This window comes from Saccoglossus kowalevskii, chromosome 16, assembly GCF_978046115.1.
Source record: "Saccoglossus kowalevskii chromosome 16, keSacKowa6.1, whole genome shotgun sequence".
Classification (NCBI taxonomy): Eukaryota; Metazoa; Hemichordata; class Enteropneusta; family Harrimaniidae; genus Saccoglossus; species Saccoglossus kowalevskii.
The window spans coordinates 7321568-7341227 of NC_140656.1; the positions used below are offsets into that span (position 1 = coordinate 7321568).

Genomic DNA, 19660 nt, shown 5'->3' on the forward strand with positions numbered 1-19660 from the left:
AATAACCCCGCTCCAAGTTTTCACACATTGGGAGTTAAATACTACTGTGGGAAAAATTCATTTCTCCATCTGCCTTATTGGAAGATTAGGATCACAGTGAAATTCCAGAGTGAGAGCTCGATTTAACTATCACCCACCCCCTGCTCACAGAGAACAAAAAAATGTATTACAATCAATAGACCACCATAGTACCATTAGTACAATTGCCGTATTAGATGAATAGTCACAAATTGAATGGGTGTCAACAAAATTTACTTTATGTTGCTGGCCTAATTAAAATTACTTGTAAATGACTCGGCTTGCGAATAAGATTGCCTAAATATATTACACAACTAAACAGTCTTCAAGCATTATTTATCTGCCACTCTTTTGTACCCTCTGTGCAGTGAAGCATGTGTTTTTTTATGGTAGGATCTCTACTGGTGGTTATTGTGTATGTATACCCTGCCTATTATAGTGCATGCCTCAATAATTCAACACTACACTTTGATGTGGTGTGCACAGTATTGTGTACTATTACCTGAACTATTTGACTTTAAGTGGCATTCCACTGAGAGATCTAGTATTGATTTTTTTATACAGTATGTGTGATTTTTTTTATTGCTTGAGGCGAAACATTTGACCTGACCAGAAGGTTACATGACCTACTATGTACATAAATCAGCATGGGAATGACATAATTCTATTGAAGTTATTCTGCACCTCAAATATACTAGTATTGTTGACAAAACTGTTTAAAGTTGGCAACAATTTCCAGCGTTGTCATTTTCTGGAAAGCCTTGATTGTTAATGGCAATCAACCATAGGAACTCAAGGAGTGCAGTACTCAACTTTTACAATTCTTCATGTGTGAATAACGCTTGAATTATGCATTGCTTGTAACTAATGTGTCTAGATTGCTTTAACCTCTGATTACATGTGTTGACAGCACTGTTTGATCATAGTAACTATGGAATGTCATTTTGTGTATATTTGTTCTAAAACAACAAACAGCTCACCTTGTGTGTTTTGAACTAAATTAATTTTATGAACTAGGTCTTACTTGTTTATTTTTACACTATCTCTCAAATTCCGTTTAACACGTCGGCTGCTGATGCCATTTTTTCCTCATTCATTTTGGCTATCAGTAGAGGCTTTCAGCAGCAATGTGGTAACATTATGTAAAACTGCAAGGCTTGTCAATACTTGTTTCTTAGCCCAATGTTTCAACCATGTTGTCACTGTTGTTTGTTTTGTTGTTGGGTTACAATGAAGTACTTGGCTCTGTATATTAGTTTAGTCTACATATTTCGTTTTGTTTCTCTAAAGTTGATCATCAGGTACTACAGCATTATAGTCTTTTTGTCAGTTTCAATTTTTTCTTCTATTTAGTTCTATTGTTATCGTGTGTCCCCACACCACTCCTACCGATTTTAAATATTAAAAATACTGGATACATTATTAATAATATTATGTAATATAACTATATGTTTTAATTTTCATATTATGATAATTCTCACTGTCACTCTTAGCACAAATATTTGAGACTTAATGGCATTTCAGTATTGTAGTGAATTGGAACAGGTGCAGCTAAGATTGAGCCAAGTGTTATGAATTATTTATGTTTACTGCCTGTGAATATCAAATAAAAACTTGGAAAATTATAAATAGTTCCAACCTATAACATGTTTTCAGTCCCATTTGGACGAGCCTGGCACAGAACAGAAACTCTAGGTTAATTTGTGTGTGTGTGTGTGTGTGTGTGTGTGCATTGTCTTTCCAATGTCTAAGACATTCCTGACTACTGATCACATTCAAATGTTTCACATCATACAATTCTTTTACGATGTGATTCAAGATTGCTGAATGGGGGCCAGTGCTGAAATTACACCAAAATTTCGGCCAAAACTGAACATTGTGCTCCTGCTTGAATAAAATTGCTTCATACACAGAATATCAAATGGCCTCATGATGCACTTTCTTAGCACCAGTTTGAGTGAAATTCAAAACAGCTGGGGTTACCACTTGAACAAGCTTACTGGGTAGTACATTCAGCAATTTCTCAATACTAGTCATTCGATGGCCATTATATTCAAAATTCACCAAAATGATAATGCAATAATTTTTCTATTTCACTACTGTTTATTTTGTTCAAAGTACATGTGTGCTGGTTAAATTTTAATGTCAATAGTTTTTACAAAAAAATAAAACGTAATGTAAGCGGATAACACATGCTGTTTATATGCCCATGTAATTTACATATACTATAACTAATACAGATTACTAAAATTGAAACTCATCCGAAAAAACTCAACAACAAAATAATAATGCTATGATGGCAATTAATTCACAAACCATACACACTTTAAAAAATATCTTTTAAAAGTCAATCTTGCTGTTGCTATCATGAATTTATAAGAAATACATTACAATTTCAAAATACTGTAAAATGATTTATTTTAGCTGGAATTAATTTGCACTGAAAAGACATTTTGGCTGTTTTGTGTGTTTATTTGAATAAAAAATATTGGGAAAAAAAGGTATTTTCGCTGGATTTTATTTTCACCGATTCATAGTTCAAGTGACAATAAATCTTAAGTGAAAATAAAGTAATATACAGTATTGCATTCAGGTTGTGTTGGTTTTTATTCAAATTAGCAATAGTTTACATATACCAACAACATTTAGTTGTGCTATACCATAAAGCCTCAGACTTTTTGTGTTCCAACACTATCTCATGATTGTTGTAATAATTCTTCAAACCTTTTTTTTTAACGATGCATAAACCAATACTAAGCAAACATTTTCAAATATTTACGATTGTCACATATTAATGTACAGTGTTGTGTGTTAATCAATAACTTTACCAAAATCAAGCGGTTTCACCATTACTGATCTAGATCTTGGGCATATATAGGAATTTTGGTACAAGTAAACGTACATAGAAGTTTTTCCAGAGCCTTACCTACCATATCAGTTCTTGGTTATTTTACATTTGCCTTTGTAAATCTGTATCAGGTGACATTCCTATATAGTTTTACTTACATGTATGTTACTATTTTTGTCAGTACCTTTTGAAAAACAGGCATAAAGCTACTTAGGTCAAAAAAAAGAAAAAAAATCTGTTGGGGAGGCAGGTAGGGTTTTTTGTAGGTATTTTTCCCAATGGACTTCCTTTTAACAAATAATTTGAATCACAATCATACATTTAATAGAGACTTGAGATTGAAAAAAGAATGTTTAATCAATATAGTTGATTTTCTTACAATCATTCACAAAGTAGTAGATGAACAAAATCATTTTGGTGGGTAGAACGTGGATAATTTGCCTAAAAATAGACTAAGTATGATATAAATTGTAGTAGCATACAGTATATTTCCTATCTTGTTTACTAATTGAAAATGCTGTTGGTGTATTATGCCATATACTCTTCACAACACAGTGCATCTTTGGATAAATGCAAGATTGTTACGGTGTGCTTGCGGCGATGAGGCATCATCGTCAAATATTAATCTTGGAAATGAAATATCCTGACAGGTATGAAATCATAGTTGTTGCGACAAAACAGTCTGCACAAGGAAATTAAACAAGTGACAGTTATGTATGGTAAATCAGTAATCACTCACAATCATAGCTTTAATTTTACAAAAACTGATAGCAGCAAAAAAATACTCATGGAAGCATCATAATTAAGGGCTCCAGGTTTTGCATGGTCATAAGATTTCTCATCCAACAGAATTTTTGATTCAAATGAATTTATTTTTGATTTGGTAACACCACATTCTTCAGTGCTTTAATCTTTCAGGATTTGTTGCCATAGCAACCGATTTTATAATTTTTTCATGGTAATCCACAATAATCAGTGGGAAGTGGGAATGCAACTTTAATACTGTAATTTTCTAATACTATTAGCACATGTATGAGTAATATTTTAATGATCCTGTATTTAATAAATGCAGCTTCTGGTTTGCTTCTATCGAATTGCAATTGTCACATGCAGCTCATCATCATGCCACCTTCCTCTTTTGGCATTGTTGTGGATAGTGTTCAAATCACCACAGTTGTAACATAGCGCAAGCTCAAGTTTCATGAAAATAAAAAATGTATTTCACAAGTTTAGTGTATTGTAACATGGATCCATCACAACATTGTGCAGGGCTTTAAATTGTACTTACATATGTTGCATTGTCACCAATATGCTGGTATTTTTTGTACTGTGCTCTCTTAATAGTCATACAGCTTCAATCAAGGTGTAATATTGATAAGATTAAATCATTATTATTTGTAAATAAGCCACTGTACTTGTTGCCATTACTGTCTACCACTACATCGTGTTATGAAGCATGATTAATTTAATTTACTGTCTGAAGTATTTTCAAATTGATTTCAATTTAACACTTCCATGGCTTTCATTGTGACCGATTTCATTTCATTAGTACATGTACAGCCATTTCCTATATATAACGTATAACCTTACCCTTTTAAAGAATTTTCAAATTTCAGTTCTAAGTTACTCGTTGAAGTCGGTCAGTAAACTCAACACAATAACATGTAGGTCTAGCTAGGTTCCCTCTAATACAATTTTGTACAGAGCTAAATTGTGAATGTTACCTTTAGTCTCCTGCGCTAAGATTTTTTCTTTGCACATACCCCCGCTGCAAAAGGTGATTTTTCATTCATTGTGAGATTTAGGTCTGTACAGACGTGAATAAAATGTCTGCTGCAAAAATCAAAGGATTTATTTTTTAGTTTATTTTCTTTTTTATAGCTCAAAGTCGAAATACTGATTTTTGAAGAGGGGAATGTTGAGTTGAGATACCCTTACTTCATCAAAATTGACCATTATGTGTATACTGGTATACTCGTTTGTCAAATCACACACAGTGTTTTGATGCCACTACAATGCTATGACCTTTGTTTGTCCTGTTTTTACCTTGGATCTCGCAGTGAACGAAATATGGTCTATTACAATAGTTTCAATATGTTAATGTGGCTCATTTTTCCAATGTTTATAGCAACATCCTAGTTATTGACATGTAATCATTATTTTAAAGATATCCTAGAGGCAGGGATTTAGTTTTCCTACTTTTTGGCAATGTCCGCATTTCATTAATTATATTTTCTTTAAAGTAGTTGCTTAGCTCCGAGCTTTTTTATTTGATAGCAGAATTAATGGTTCTTGATTTGCTGTGAGCAGTTTTCAAACTCAAACATGAATTTTGCATAAGCTATAAATGCACATTCCAGACAAATGTAACTTTGCTTGCGACTCCCAAAGGCCAAATGAAACACGTGTTTCATCAGCCTGACTGAATCGAGTTATAGTTTGAAAACCCAAACAAAAGTATTACATTACAGCGATATTTGCAACACTAAAAACAACTTCTTCCACTCCATACATAAGCTCTGACAAATAACAAAGTGCAACCATAGAGGGCGGTGTTTTCCAGAAATGCAAAAATTTGAAAACCTAAGAGATCAAGGATTATTCCTAAATGAGGAACAAATGATTTTACCATATATAACTATAAAAAATCTTAGTCTAATACATATCTCATTAGTAAATTATGACTTTTTAAAGTGTGATTATCACCTCTTGGCTTACTGAGACACATCTATATGTCGGTCGTTTTGTCAATTATAGTTATAGCGAGAGTTTTTAATGGTTCACAGTAACAGTTATCAGTAGTTAACAGCAGTTAGTAGTTAACATCTGTTGCCAATGTAATTCAATAGTAGTTGTAATTAGTGCACAATAACAATTGTCAATTATATTTAACAGCAGCTATCAATAGTTATCAGTTGTTAACAACAGTTTTCAATGCTAGTTAACCAGTTGCCAATAGTTCACAGTAATAATTGTCGGTAGTTAACAGCAGTTTCTAGCATTTGCTCTCTTTTTTTGTTAGCATTTACTAAGAAAATACTCTTTGCAGTTTAACTTCGTTACCATACTCATACTTGTACGTTAACAGGAATAAACAGCCACTTTTGATCAGGTAACATACAAAGGCATACTCACCTTTGGGGTGATTATTAGTCCCCGTTCGGACATAGTCCGAAAACGGGTACTTATGGATTGACCTCTGTGCATCCATGTGTCCATGCATGCGTGTGTGTGTTAGTGTGTGTGCGAGCATCTGGACCTGTATCTTAGACATGCCTGGACCAATTACATTCAAACTTCGCACATACATCATACATAATATTATACATATGCACACCATTTTTGTGCTAAAAAATCATCAAAATCAAGCATTTCTCAGCTGTTTACAGATGGATTTTATTTAAACTTGGTATATACATTGGACATTATAGGACCTTGATGCACATTATTTTGTTTTTCAGATAAAATTCAAAATGACCGACTGGCCATACAACATGTCATACATCATGTTATACATCATGTCATAGATATACAGATATATTGGTTTGACGATCCTATTAAAAATAGCCGACTGGTGGCCATTTTTGTGCTTAAAAAATCATCAAACATCAAGCATTTCTGGTATTTATGCATGGATTTTGTTCAAACTTGGTACATACATTAGTCATTACAAGTTCCTGATGCACGTCCATTTTATTTTTCAGATTGGATTCAATAACTGTGACATGCTTTGACTGATTTTATATATTCATTATACATCATGTTGTAGATATATACATGTATTCAAAATGGCTGATTTTGTTTTAATTAATGCTGTTCCAGAGCAATATCTCTCAATATGGACAATTGCAAGTACTCGTTTGAGGATCAAATACAAATGTCAATCATTTTAATGTTAAACAATCATCATAATTGTATTCCTGAAATGTTTATATTCTAGCTATAATACTATAAACAAAACTATATATCTTAAATTTAACTAACAGGGACTGTGCCATGCATGGCTTGTTATATCTATATAACTAATTTACTAATAAACAAACTGTTTTTCAGAACTAATTTGTTCTTGCATGATCCAAGTAGAGAGTACAACTTCCACTCACTTTAAAAATGTGGCATGATTATGAGCATCAACATCCTGGATTTGAACTGAAAATATCCAAATTGAAAAATGTCCCCAATTTAGTTACTCTAAATGAGCTAAGCAAATGATTTGTGATGGAATGCAACACGTAATTCACTATGATACATCATAAACTTATCAGGTTTGATATCTACAGGCTATTGGCCCATTGATCTTCATGGAGGCAAAATGGTTGTCACTCTGGACTGACAATCACATGGTTGTGAGTTGAGTCTTGGCTATATTTATATCATGGTGTTGCATCCTACTTTACTCCTTTCTCCCCCTACCAGGAAATAAATGGAAACCTGGCTGTTATGGAAGGTTTGGCACATAACCCATGTGCACCTGTATATGGCAGCTGGGGTTGTATGCTCCCTTGGTAGTTGGGATGATTGACGAAAGAGTTAAATGGGCATTATTACTGGGATACTATAACGTAGTATCAAGCATTGTGGTTGTTTATTACTGTAAAGGGGTTAATTATTCACTGGGTTTTAATTTAGCTTATTTCGCTGACTGGAAATTGCGCTAAATTAAAACCCAGTGAATATGTAAAATTTAGCATAGAACACATTATCTAAATGATAAAACCATGAATTTAAAACCCATTGAATATGCCCGAATGGTAAATCAGCGAAATTTAAACGCAGTGAAAATTAGTCATTTTACAGTACACCGTATTATTATTCTACATACACAGCATGTGTACTCCAGCTCGGCAGCCGCTATCATAAATTAACAGTCTATTTTGGGGCCTTGTTCTGGTAAGAATTCTCAAACCCAAAATGGTTAGGAATCCTTGGCAACCCAAAATGGTTTGTTAATTAATGAGAGAGTCAGGGCCTCATATAATATAGTCGTACTCTCCAAGTTGTCATCAGTTAACAGTTGTTATCATCAGTTCACAGAAGTTGTCAAAGTTGTCAGTAGTTAACAGGAATAAATATGTTTGTATTGCAGGGTAAGACCATTGAACGATGGTGAAATAACACGGCATGACAGTATGGCTATTGAATTGCCTGGTAACAATAATGTTGTGGTAAGCATTACAGCTTTACCTCAGAATAATGTAACATGCACCACCTAATTCTCTTACATTTGTTCACTTTAATTGAAAATGATGAAAAACTGAATGGTTTCAATTTCAGATACATTGTTACTCAGTCAAAATAAAAGCCATTGAAAACAATGTTTTATGTGCCTATATAGTCATATTAATGTCAAACATAATTTGTGAACATCATCATTCATCAAAGAAAGTATTGCAGCTAAAAGAACCATATATTAGGTAGGATAAGTAGTAGTCATTGTATGTCATTGTTTTGTGTTTATTTAATAGATTGATCAGCCTGGAAAAAAGAAGTCATTCACATTCAATGCTGTGTTTGAACTCAGCGCAAGTCAACAAGATGTTTTTGACAATTGTGGCATAAAACAACTGATTGAAATGTCTATTGATGGATATGCCAGTACTGCATTTGCATATGGACAAACTGGTTCAGGGAAAACATATACTATAACTGGTCCATTCAACTTGGTAAGAATTTATATACGAAATATGTACTTGTTTTATTACTCCATCAGCTTGTGAAAATGAGATCACTGTTTTACTTTCTATTGAGCCTTACATTATGTAGTTGCCTTCTTGTTGTTGCTTTTCACTTTGGAAATATGAATCTCCAGTACTGTCAAAATGAAATGTGTGAAAAGGTCTGGACAGGATATCCATTTTTAATATTTAATATTTTTTTAAAGCAAAAATGTAATTTTTTGAATATTTAGAAAGTGTGAATGCAACTTTCAAACATTTTGCACATGTATGTTCTAGTTGCTAGATGGAATATGTCATGTCTCTGCCTGCCCTTGTGGTCTTCATCACCTTCATCATTATGTCATGTGGTTTAATTACTGGAAGCGTGGTTTCTGAAACTAAGTCTATATTACTGTGATTTTAAAGCCAAATTATTGGATATTTTTCTTGTTGACATGATGATATTTCACCACCCTGGCAGTTTAACAACTGTTAGTTTTGCCACAGTCCCTCTATCACAGGGACTGTGGTTTTGCATTTCAGACTACTTTTAGGTAAATATGAACTGTATCGTATTCTGATATGTTTTTAATTTGTCTTCACAGAATGAAAATCCAAACCCTGAATTGTATGGAATGATCCAAAGATCATTTGAGTATTTATTTATGAACCTTCAGAAGAATACGGATAAAGCTGGTATTACTTATACTTTAAGTGCTTCCTATTTAGAAATTTACAATGAACAGGTGAGAATTATTTTGAGAGCTACAAAATCATGAATCTTCTATAAATTATACTGTACCTTAGCAGTGACTGTTGTCAGTGTATGAAATTAGGCCTGTTCAATGTGTTAACCGTTTGCTGCAGTTTTTACAGTTTAATAGATTCATTCGACTGTTGCTCCCGAGAGATTTAATCTGCATGATCACTGATAATATAATACAAATAATATCCTCCACTCTCACCATGTAAATTTTCTAAAAAAAACGTGACCCAAAACACATGGCTGGCAATGGAAATTATTTTTCTTTCTTACTTTATACAACGCCTCAAACTTAAATTGCATAGTTTATGTCACCTACAAAATACACCTACAAAATCAAGACTTTTACGTAATTTGCCCACATCACATCTCTGACTTGTCATAAATATTTTATCAGTATTTCCAGTATAGGTCTCTGGTGTAAACTGATTTTGAGGTCCGAAACAAAGATTTCAATTTTAATATTTTTGCACACATCAACCAATGGCTTTATGATTAAAAATACATCCCCTAAAAAAGCCTCATAATTGAGTGCTACCTAATCTGTGCTGTATCTGATTGTAGGTCAAAGACTTGTTAAATCCGTCCCAACGAGACAATTTACTTGTAAGGTGGTCCAAAACTAAAGGATTTTATGTAGAAAATTTATTCCTTGTGGAATGTGAGACGATAGATGATATGCTAGCAGTATTGGAAGAAGGTAGGATATACAGTTTCAAAATTGTTTTCACTTAATTTACTCCCCACTAGTTCAGCTAATTATGGTACCATCATCAGATTTACACTATTTCACTGAAGCTGACCATCCATGGCCATCTCTATCAACCTGTTCATGATCGTGTTAGGAAAAATTGTATCTGAGCTCTGTTAAATTGAATGATTGGATTGCCTGCGCCAAGAAGCTGGATCCATCAATCAGCAACTCAAATTTGAATCAATAGATCATGCTGTCTTATATCACGTCTAAGCTTGAATGACACAAACACGTGTCTTTGCATTCAATTTCCATGGAAACACATCATAACACTTGACTATGTGTTCCATTTATCATGAAAACACACCAGAGCAAATGCAGATTTTTAGTGAGATTTCTCCCAAGGTATAATGGTGAGGTGATGACTGAGTAAATGAACCTTGGCTGGCGACGATATTATGGTATATGTGTATATATTTGAACTCGATTAAAAGTCTTATTTGTTAGTGTAACAGATAAGTCTTAGGGAATTCGAAGCATGGAACAAAAACACCATGTTCACAGTTGATAATTTTTCTGTCTTAACAACCACTGCCTAAAGTGCAAATATAAAACTATTATTGTTAAAGTTTGTTTCATAGATCTGCTTCCCTCCTAGGCAGATCACCCGATTAAATGGTGAACTGAGAATAAAATTGTCCGAGCAGGCTAATACTGTCTGAAAAGGGATTATATGATTTTCTGACTTTTCACAGGATTCTCATGTTTCACTTAAGTTTAATAGATGTATAACATTGATGTTCAACTAAATGGTGCTACAAATAAGTACTTTGTATTCTATTTTTGATTATTTTGGCAATATTAGTGCGTGGTGTGATATACATATACATATATGTGTATACATGTATGTGTATATATGTTTCATTGATATCTTAAAAAACGCTCATCCGATTTCAATAAAACCTGGTACATACCGTAGGTGTTCTCAAAGTGTAGAACTAACAGACAGACAGGCTTCTTTTTAATAGGCTAATCTTAAGGCCGAAAAAAAATTAGATCTGTTTCTAGATGGCGCAAATGTCAGTTCCAAAGGATGTCCTCGGAATTTTTTTTTTTTTTTTCTGGTGGCTGATACCTTGTTTCATGAATCTGCAGATAAACTTTGTTGACATTTCATAATTTGGACCAAAAACAGATTGATTTTTAATATTTTATAATTCCTACTTCATATGCCTCCAATACCCTTAGCATACTGATTTCTTTCTAAGGTTTCTTTGATTAGGCTTTAAATAATTACTTTAGTTACCAGTACCTATCGTCCTTTAAAACACAGTCTCTCTACACAATATGGTTTTAAAACCATGTTAAAATGATCACAAAACCACAAACATAGAAACGAAAACATAAAAAACCTCAATCTACGATTGTATTATAGGTTTAAGCTAAAATTTCTGACAGCATTATTGAAAACAAATATCGTCTATGAAACACATCGTAACTAAATGGGACGCCATTTTGTCTCTTTCAGTTAAAACAATACAGTTGAAACATGAATGGATTTCATGACAATTCTACACCCATATAAGCGTAATTACCTGAGTTGTTGGCCAATATACTTTGATTATTTTTGCATGAATAAGTTAAGAGTGGCTAAGAGGAAAGTGTAAAAGGTTCCAAAAGTTACAACGCCCACCATCATTAACATTGTGTCGATCAAGTAAAACACAAGCTCAAAATGAACATTGATTTTCTAGGGTGTAAGACAAGTAGACATAAACAAAAAAACTTACCTAGATTCAGAAGTAAATGAAATTTGATGATCTAGCTTCTCCTGGAATATTATGCGTAATATACAAAAAAAATCCTGAGATACTCATAACTGAGAGTATGGCCTGACGTCTGCATACAAACCCAACAGTACTATAAAGTCATCATCTCTAAAGAAAAAGTGAAACACGCATTGTACAGCAGCAACCGATGATTCACACTTTGTGACAAACGCATTTCCTAACTGTGCTCAAAAGCACCTTGTGATCTGAGATACTATATTATTCTCTCTATAAAAAACAATTTAAAGATGCACTTCTAATAGAGTAAATACAGTATTTGTAGTGTTTCTATCTTTAGCATGCAGCCAGACTGTTATAAAGCTTCACTTAGAAGTAGGCTTACTTCATTTCTTTTCAATGAGAAACTGCATTCCACAAAATGGGTTTTATAAGTTGCATGCAGTTATGTACTTCACTTTATGTTCTCACAATGCGGTGAATTAAGTGGGGCTAATGTGTAAAGTGCTTCAATTGCGCAGATTTTACGAGTCAATGGGAACCATAAAATTTGTTGCAATGAGCCACAGTGATTTTTTGCAAAAATTCAATTTTCATAGTATCAACTCGTTAATTAATAACTGCAAAAATGAAACACTATATGCAGTATTCAAACCATTTTAATCTACACATTTCAATAGCGTGTGTGTGGAAATGTAATACATGACACTGTGTAACAGATATTGAACTCTATCTTACTATTAGTGTAATAGAAGACCATGTATACTATGCTTAACTTAATACAATGTATATAAAAAGGCATAGATGAATAGCTGTGACGTACATACCACTATATACACCAAGCACTGAAAGAAATCACTGCATACATACACACCTATCGTTTTGCTATGCAAATACACAAATTGTTACAATTGATTGGAGTGGGAAGCTCAGCCGAGTCTTGATTCTGTGTCTTTTAGTTACTGGTGTTAACTGTATTTAGTTAACTATATTTGCATTTATTGTGTACATGGTTCAGTTGTTTACCCTCTCGATGTCTAACTGTGGGCTAAACATGATGTGTAACTGTTTATCAACTTTTGACAGGTTTTAGAGTCACTTAACGACTGTCATTCAGTCATTAAACTTCAGGTTTATTTTATACGCACTCCTTAGTAGATTGATAAGAGGGACAGATTTCAATGTTTTTTTCTTAAATATTTGTACAGGTTTCTGCTGGATAGCCTCCACTTGTCTTTTGCAAACTGCGGGCAGATTCAAATATTTCAGTATAAACAGTTGCACTAGTTTACGTTTTGTGCTCATGCACAGTAACACATTGGGAAGAATTGATCATTTGCACTTGAAATAACTCCCTGCTGTTGTACTGGTATTTAACCGTTCAAGTCCAAAGTCAACCTCAGGCACTATCTACAAAATAGTGGTATTTTCCACATAAAATGTTGACAACATTTCAAATTTTTTCAATCAAAGACTAGAAGCAATGTCACATTTTATTAGGTTGAAAATTAAGATTGACCCTAGTTTTATCGGGACAGAAAATTTGTCACTCAATTGATTAAATACATATATATGATAATAAACACTTTATTGACAATACATGTATTGTCATAGCAAATCACAAACTAGTGCTGATCAGTGAGTGACATTTATTCACATCCTGGTTGTTCACATCCTACCATTCACATCCTGGTAGACAAATATAACATATGACGTCACAGTGCTACAACCTATATTTGTACATGTACATACTGCTTACTATTATTCTGGTTACTTACAGCAAGTGTACATATACCAAAAAATCTGTATTAGAAGCCACGCATCCCTAACAAATCAGAACCAAAAATACCAAAAAATGTCATACAGATAACAAACGAGAACCAAAAATTCAAAAAATTTTATACAGATAACTTCATAAAATTAAAAAGTAAAAATTATCCAAAAAATAAATTTCTTGACATTTTCCTTGGCGAAACTGGTTTCGTCAAATATCTGAAAAATAAAGCATAGCAGGTAGCTAAACTTGTTTCCATGAAACCAATGACTTCAATTATTTCATTGCATTGAGTCATTTCTGACAGCCATTTGAAATTGCTCAAAATGTTGAAAAACGAGTATGGGTATGTCAAGTTTTACTTTTTGGACTTAACTAATCACAGGAAAAAGCTTAAAAGAAGCTCTTGTGTTGGAAGAGTGTAAATTGTATTCATTGATTGATCAAACTAAAAAACTAAAAATAAAAAAATACACAATTAATATACTATAATTCGCCAATATTTATTTGATTCAAAAGTGTTCTGTGAAAATAATATACAGAATATAGATTCAAGTTATATCATAATGACTTTAAAACATGTCAGTTTGAAATATGTAGAATATAGATTCCATAAATTATCGCTTTCACTTTATAAATCTTTAAAGCCTGAAACACTGGCGACATCTGTATGAATGCAAGGCAATTGTCGTCACCATGTCGTGTGCCTTCATATTTCATGTAAACAAACACTGCTATTGGATACTCATTGCATGTGACTCGTATCGAACTGTGGCTTTTAATTTTTGCCACGAAATAGATACTGTCAACTTAAACTTCCTTCATTGTCAGCAATAAATTCCTGTTGTTATTTGCGTCGTCCGGATATATATACCACTAGGCTATCTAGGTAACCTAAGACATGTGTATGTGCAGTAGAATATTATCATTGTCTATCGCAATCTGTTCACCATGTTTATAAAGCTCACAACAAATTTATATTAAGTTGTATTTTAGTATATTGTGATAAGATTGAGATCAAGCAATGTGGCTACTTCAAACCACCTGTTTGAAGAGCTGTACCACCTAGCCTTGTGTGTTTTATTCATACTCCCTAGTCAATTATAAATAAATACTGTATTGTCATCAGTATGCTATAAAAATTCTGTTTTTGAGAACACCAACAATACTCGTACAATGTATATTAATTTTAAATTTCCAATTATCGCATGCTGTAAAACTTTACTTCAGGATGGTCAAAAGTATTTTTAAAAATTGCCAAGGTCGAGTGATGTGAAAAAATTACCACCTCTATCTAACTTTTGCTCACTGACTCTTTGCTGCAAAGTAACCCCTGATTTTTAAGCTTTTCCTGGTCAGGTCGGGTCAAGTTGATGTGAAGTTATATAATGCATCAGCTGATGAGAAGATTCATTGAAAATAAAATTCAACTAATATTTCTTTTTTCCTATATTTTACATTCAACTCATCAAAAATCAGTGAAAATAAATTCCATACAAAACATCCAAAAAGTATTTTCAGCAAATAATAATAGTTTTTATTTCAAGAACCATCTTGTAACAAAAAATTAAATTAATTCCAGCTTAAATGAAGTATTTAACAGTACCAAAAATGACAACTGACAGGGGCTATGTAATTTGTGGGGTACATACTACAAATCTCATCAACTGCATTAGAGGTTAATGGCAGTTAAAAAGATATCAGTTTTGCTATGTTTTTTTTTAGCTAGGTGATGTGCATGTGTCAAATTTAATTAAAAGTGTCAAAAATAAGCAATTATGGTATAGTATGATATCCTATCAGTTGTAAATCCAGCAGTATATTATCATTGTTATAGTCGGTGTTATAGCTCACACATTAATAAGATTTTTGTTATTGTCATATAAATAATCAATAATAAATTCCTGAGCAACTCCGTTGTTGAGTTACAACATCATTGACTACGTAGCTTTTCCTTCTCAATGTCCCTCTGGACATGCATATTTCTATTCCTATGCAGTCTTGTGAACGTGTCTGCAATATTGTTGATCAATATTTGCACATTGGGCCACAGTCCATATCAAGTATATTGTTTTATACATGTCACAGCTTGTCTGTCGTGGTTCAAAAGTCAACAAGTAAATATTGCTAATATCTAGTCCATGGGGTGTATATACTGCATGCACGTACAGTATAACATACTGTGTCTTCCATGGAATATATAGACTTTTAATTTGGAATTTACACTGTGGTTAATGTGGAGTACTTATGCTGACTATGATGTGAGTATGTATGTGGATATTTAATAGATAGAATTGTGTCATCGTGGTGTGTGAGTGAACTTGGCGCACAGACAATTGTGTTGTTGATATTACTTACTGTACAATATACTGCATATTCTGACAGTATTACATACCATATATAGACTGTGTAGAACTTGCACTGGCTGGTACAACAACATGTACAGTGTTTACTCTAGGACGCGCGATTCCCCACCTACTACATTTTGTGCGCCCTCAAGAAAATACTCCAAGGGCGAAAATCGCCCCTTTCCTCACTGCCCATTGAATTATTTTAATGATGGCTCGTGCATGTATTGACTGTGACGTGCCAACTAGCTTGATTTGAAGGGGCGACAATCCCCCTCATAAATACAAAGCTGGAGAAAACACTGCATGTAAGCAGGTAAATGCTGTGCTGTTTATTTGTCATATACAAAAAGAAAGTAGCACAGGATGTGACATATTCTCAGTGCTTATTCCATATCTGAACAACAGTTTTCTCAAATGGATTGAAATGTGGTACATAGATACTGCTTGTTTGTATTTCTTTCATAGTCTTTATGTTCTGGATCACCTAAAATCTGAACTATTATTTGTATACATTGCTCAGCTATCCAATTTGTATTTGTCACACACTCAAAAAATTAGTTATTTTCTTTTCTTATATGTTTTTGACTCCCATGTGCGAAGCACAAAATGGGAGTCTTTGCATTTAGTGTGTCTGTATGTGTGTGTGTGTGTGTGTGTATGTGTGTATGTGTGTCCGACTGTTCCACTGCTATCTCAAGAACCATACATCGGTTTTTGATGAAACTTGGTGCATAGATGCTCTTGGTCATTGCGCAGATTTGATTAGGTTTTGGTAAAAATCCATGCTCGTTAATTACCTAATTTGCATGATAATTTGCTAATTTTTAGCTGTTCTATGACTGTTCCACTGATATCTAAAGAACCACTCATTGGATTTTGATGAAACTTGGTACATAGATGCTCTGAACATATGTGCAGATTTGATTAGTTTTTGGTAAAAATCCGTGCATATTAATTACCTAATTTGCATGATAATTAGCTATTTTTTAGTGGTTCCATGACTGTTCCACTGATATCTAAACAACCACTCACTGGATTTTGATGAAACTTGGTACATAGATGCTCTGAACTACTGCTAGGTTTTGATTAGTTTTTGGTAATAATCCGTGGATACTAATTACCTAATTTGCATAATGATTAGTCAATTTTCGGTTTTTCCACTGATATCTCAAGTACTAATCATCACATTTCAATGAAACTTGGTTCATAGATGTCATATGACACTGCACAGACCTGATAGTTTTTATGGTAATATCAGTACATATTATTACCTAATTTGCATAATTAATTAATTTTCAGCTTTTGATATAAGTAGTGAGCATTACATTTCAATGAAACTTGGTACTTACATACTCAAGGACTATGCAGAGATTGATTGTTTCGGATAAATATTTGTGCATATTAATCACCTAATTTGCATAATTAGTTAATTTTCAGCTTTTCCACGGGTATCTCAAGTACTAATCATCGCATTTCAATGAAACTTGGTACATAGATCCTTTAGGACTATGCAGAGACCTGATTAGTTTCAGGGTAAATAATTGTGCATATTAATTACCTAATTTGCATAATTAATTTTCAGCTTTTCTACTGATATCTAATGTACTAATCATCACATTTCAATGAATCTAGAATTATGCAGAGACCCAATTAGTTTTTTGGTAAATATTTGCACATATTAATCACCTAATTTGCATAATTAACCAATTTCCAACTTTCACACTGATATCTCAGGTACTAATCATCACATATCAATGAATGTTTATACATGGATGCTGTAGGACAATAGACAGACCTGGATAATTGTGGGTTAAAATCTGTACATATTAATTACCCAATTTGCATAATTAACCAATTTTAAGCTTTCACACTGATATCTAAAGTACTAATTTCCATTTTAATGAAACTTAGTACAAAGATGCTCTAGGACAATGTACAAACCTAATTAGTTTGGGGTAAAACTCTGTTCATATTATTTCCCTAATTAGCATAATAATTCATAATTTTTTGGTTCTAATCACATTTCAATTAAACTTGGTACATAAAGTTTTTGTTACATTGCGCAGACCTCATTAGTTTTACAATCAAATCTGTTCATATTAATTTTCTGATTTGCATAATTAGTTTTCAGCTAAGTAATTTCAAATTATATTTAATGTGTCTCCAATACTCTCAGCACATGGGAGTTCTTTCTAAGCTTTCTTTGATTTTCTTCTTTCTTTTACTTATTTTTGTACCTGTGAATTGAAAGAAAATACAAATAAATTTTTTTTAGTATTATTGTGTAATGACGTGAAGAGAGAGATTTGACCTCAGTTTGTTACTCAATAGTTGTCAATACAGTGTTCAAAGGGCATCAGTAAAATGATTTATAAATTTAAATTTACATGCTATTGACACTAGAAACTTGTAATGCATGCAAAATATTACAAGTTGAATTTTGTCAAGATCCTAACCAATGACTAGTAGCCATTTTGTCTGCAGAAAATTAGTATTTTTGATCATTTTTTTTTCTCAATTTTACTTACCCAAAATGGCCCAAACACAGACAAGTACCTTCTAGCGCATCAATTGACCTGTGTTGTTATCCAATCCAAGATGGTTGTCAAAGTAGCCATTTCACATTTTGCTAATACATGCATTATTCCATAGAACTGGTGCATGAAATATAAGCTGACATTTCATTTGTCATAGATTAAAAGTACAAGTATAGAAGGGCTGTGACATTCTCAATTGCTGAATTATTAAAAAAATGAAACTCTGCAAAGCTCCTGTGTGAATACGAAATATACAATCGTTGTTTAATAAAAACATATCTATGAAATGAAAATTCCCTACAGTCGGTGAAAGACCAATGGCATTAGAGGTTAAGCTCATCAGCCAGCAGGTGTTCAACACCAATATAGAGCAAATTTAATCAAAAACTGTTTTGATTTTGCTTAAAAAAGGCTGAAATGAGAAAATTAATATGCAAATTAGCTATTTGATATGCATGATTATAGCCCCAAATTTAATTATTCTGTATATTACCCCAAGATACCTATGTACCTATATACCTATGTACACAGTTGTCACACTATTTTGTGTTCAATATGTATGCAATGTATACAGCATGTACTAGTAAAATACATTGAATGTTTACTGACAGTGGCAAGTAATTTAATTCACACAGAAGCATACTCTGGTATCTCTACATATTTTAATAATTACTTGTTTATGTTGGTTTCTGTAGGTTTGAGTTATCGTCAGACTGGTAGCAATAACATCAATGAACATTCCAGTCGTAGCCATAGTATGCTCACAATATTTATTGACAGTGAAGTGGTAAGTGATAAAGCATTTTATAGTATTCCATGCATTTCTTATCAAATAGTGTCATAATTACCACCAAATATTTACACTTATCTGTGAGTTTTGTCTTACCTGATATGAATATGATGACATTAAAAAACATAGAAATGTAAATATTTTGTAAATCACTTTAGTGTTTTAGTGGCTGTGGATAATAACATAAGCACATACATGTATAACATAAGTTGTTCGAAATGAGGGGGGGTACTTTCAGTATGGGTGCATCAAAATTGCACTACAGAAAACAAAAACAAACTAGAGAGCGAACTGAGCACCATATTATTTTGTATAGTCTGATCTTACCCACATGAAATGTTGATAAAAATTGACAAACTCTTTGATTAAGAACTATAATTAATATCTGTTACTTTTTGTATGTTCTAAAATGATTATGAAATTTACTGACAATATTACAAA

General features: G+C 32.9%; 1 protein-coding gene across 2 annotated transcripts in view; it reads left to right on the forward strand.

The window, feature by feature from the left end:
• The window catches only part of LOC102807359 (uncharacterized), a 37476-nt gene that overhangs the window by 4526 nt on the left and 13290 nt on the right, over nt 1-19660 (forward strand). For both annotated transcript variants that reach the window (XM_085491691.1, XM_078009454.2), the window contains exons 3-7: nt 7953-8031; nt 8332-8529; nt 9129-9269; nt 9851-9986; nt 19125-19216. In XM_085491691.1, the coding sequence (XP_085347817.1) occupies nt 7953-8031; nt 8332-8529; nt 9129-9269; nt 9851-9986; nt 19125-19216 (646 nt within the window). The remainder of the gene's footprint in view (nt 1-7952; nt 8032-8331; nt 8530-9128; nt 9270-9850; nt 9987-19124; nt 19217-19660) is intronic.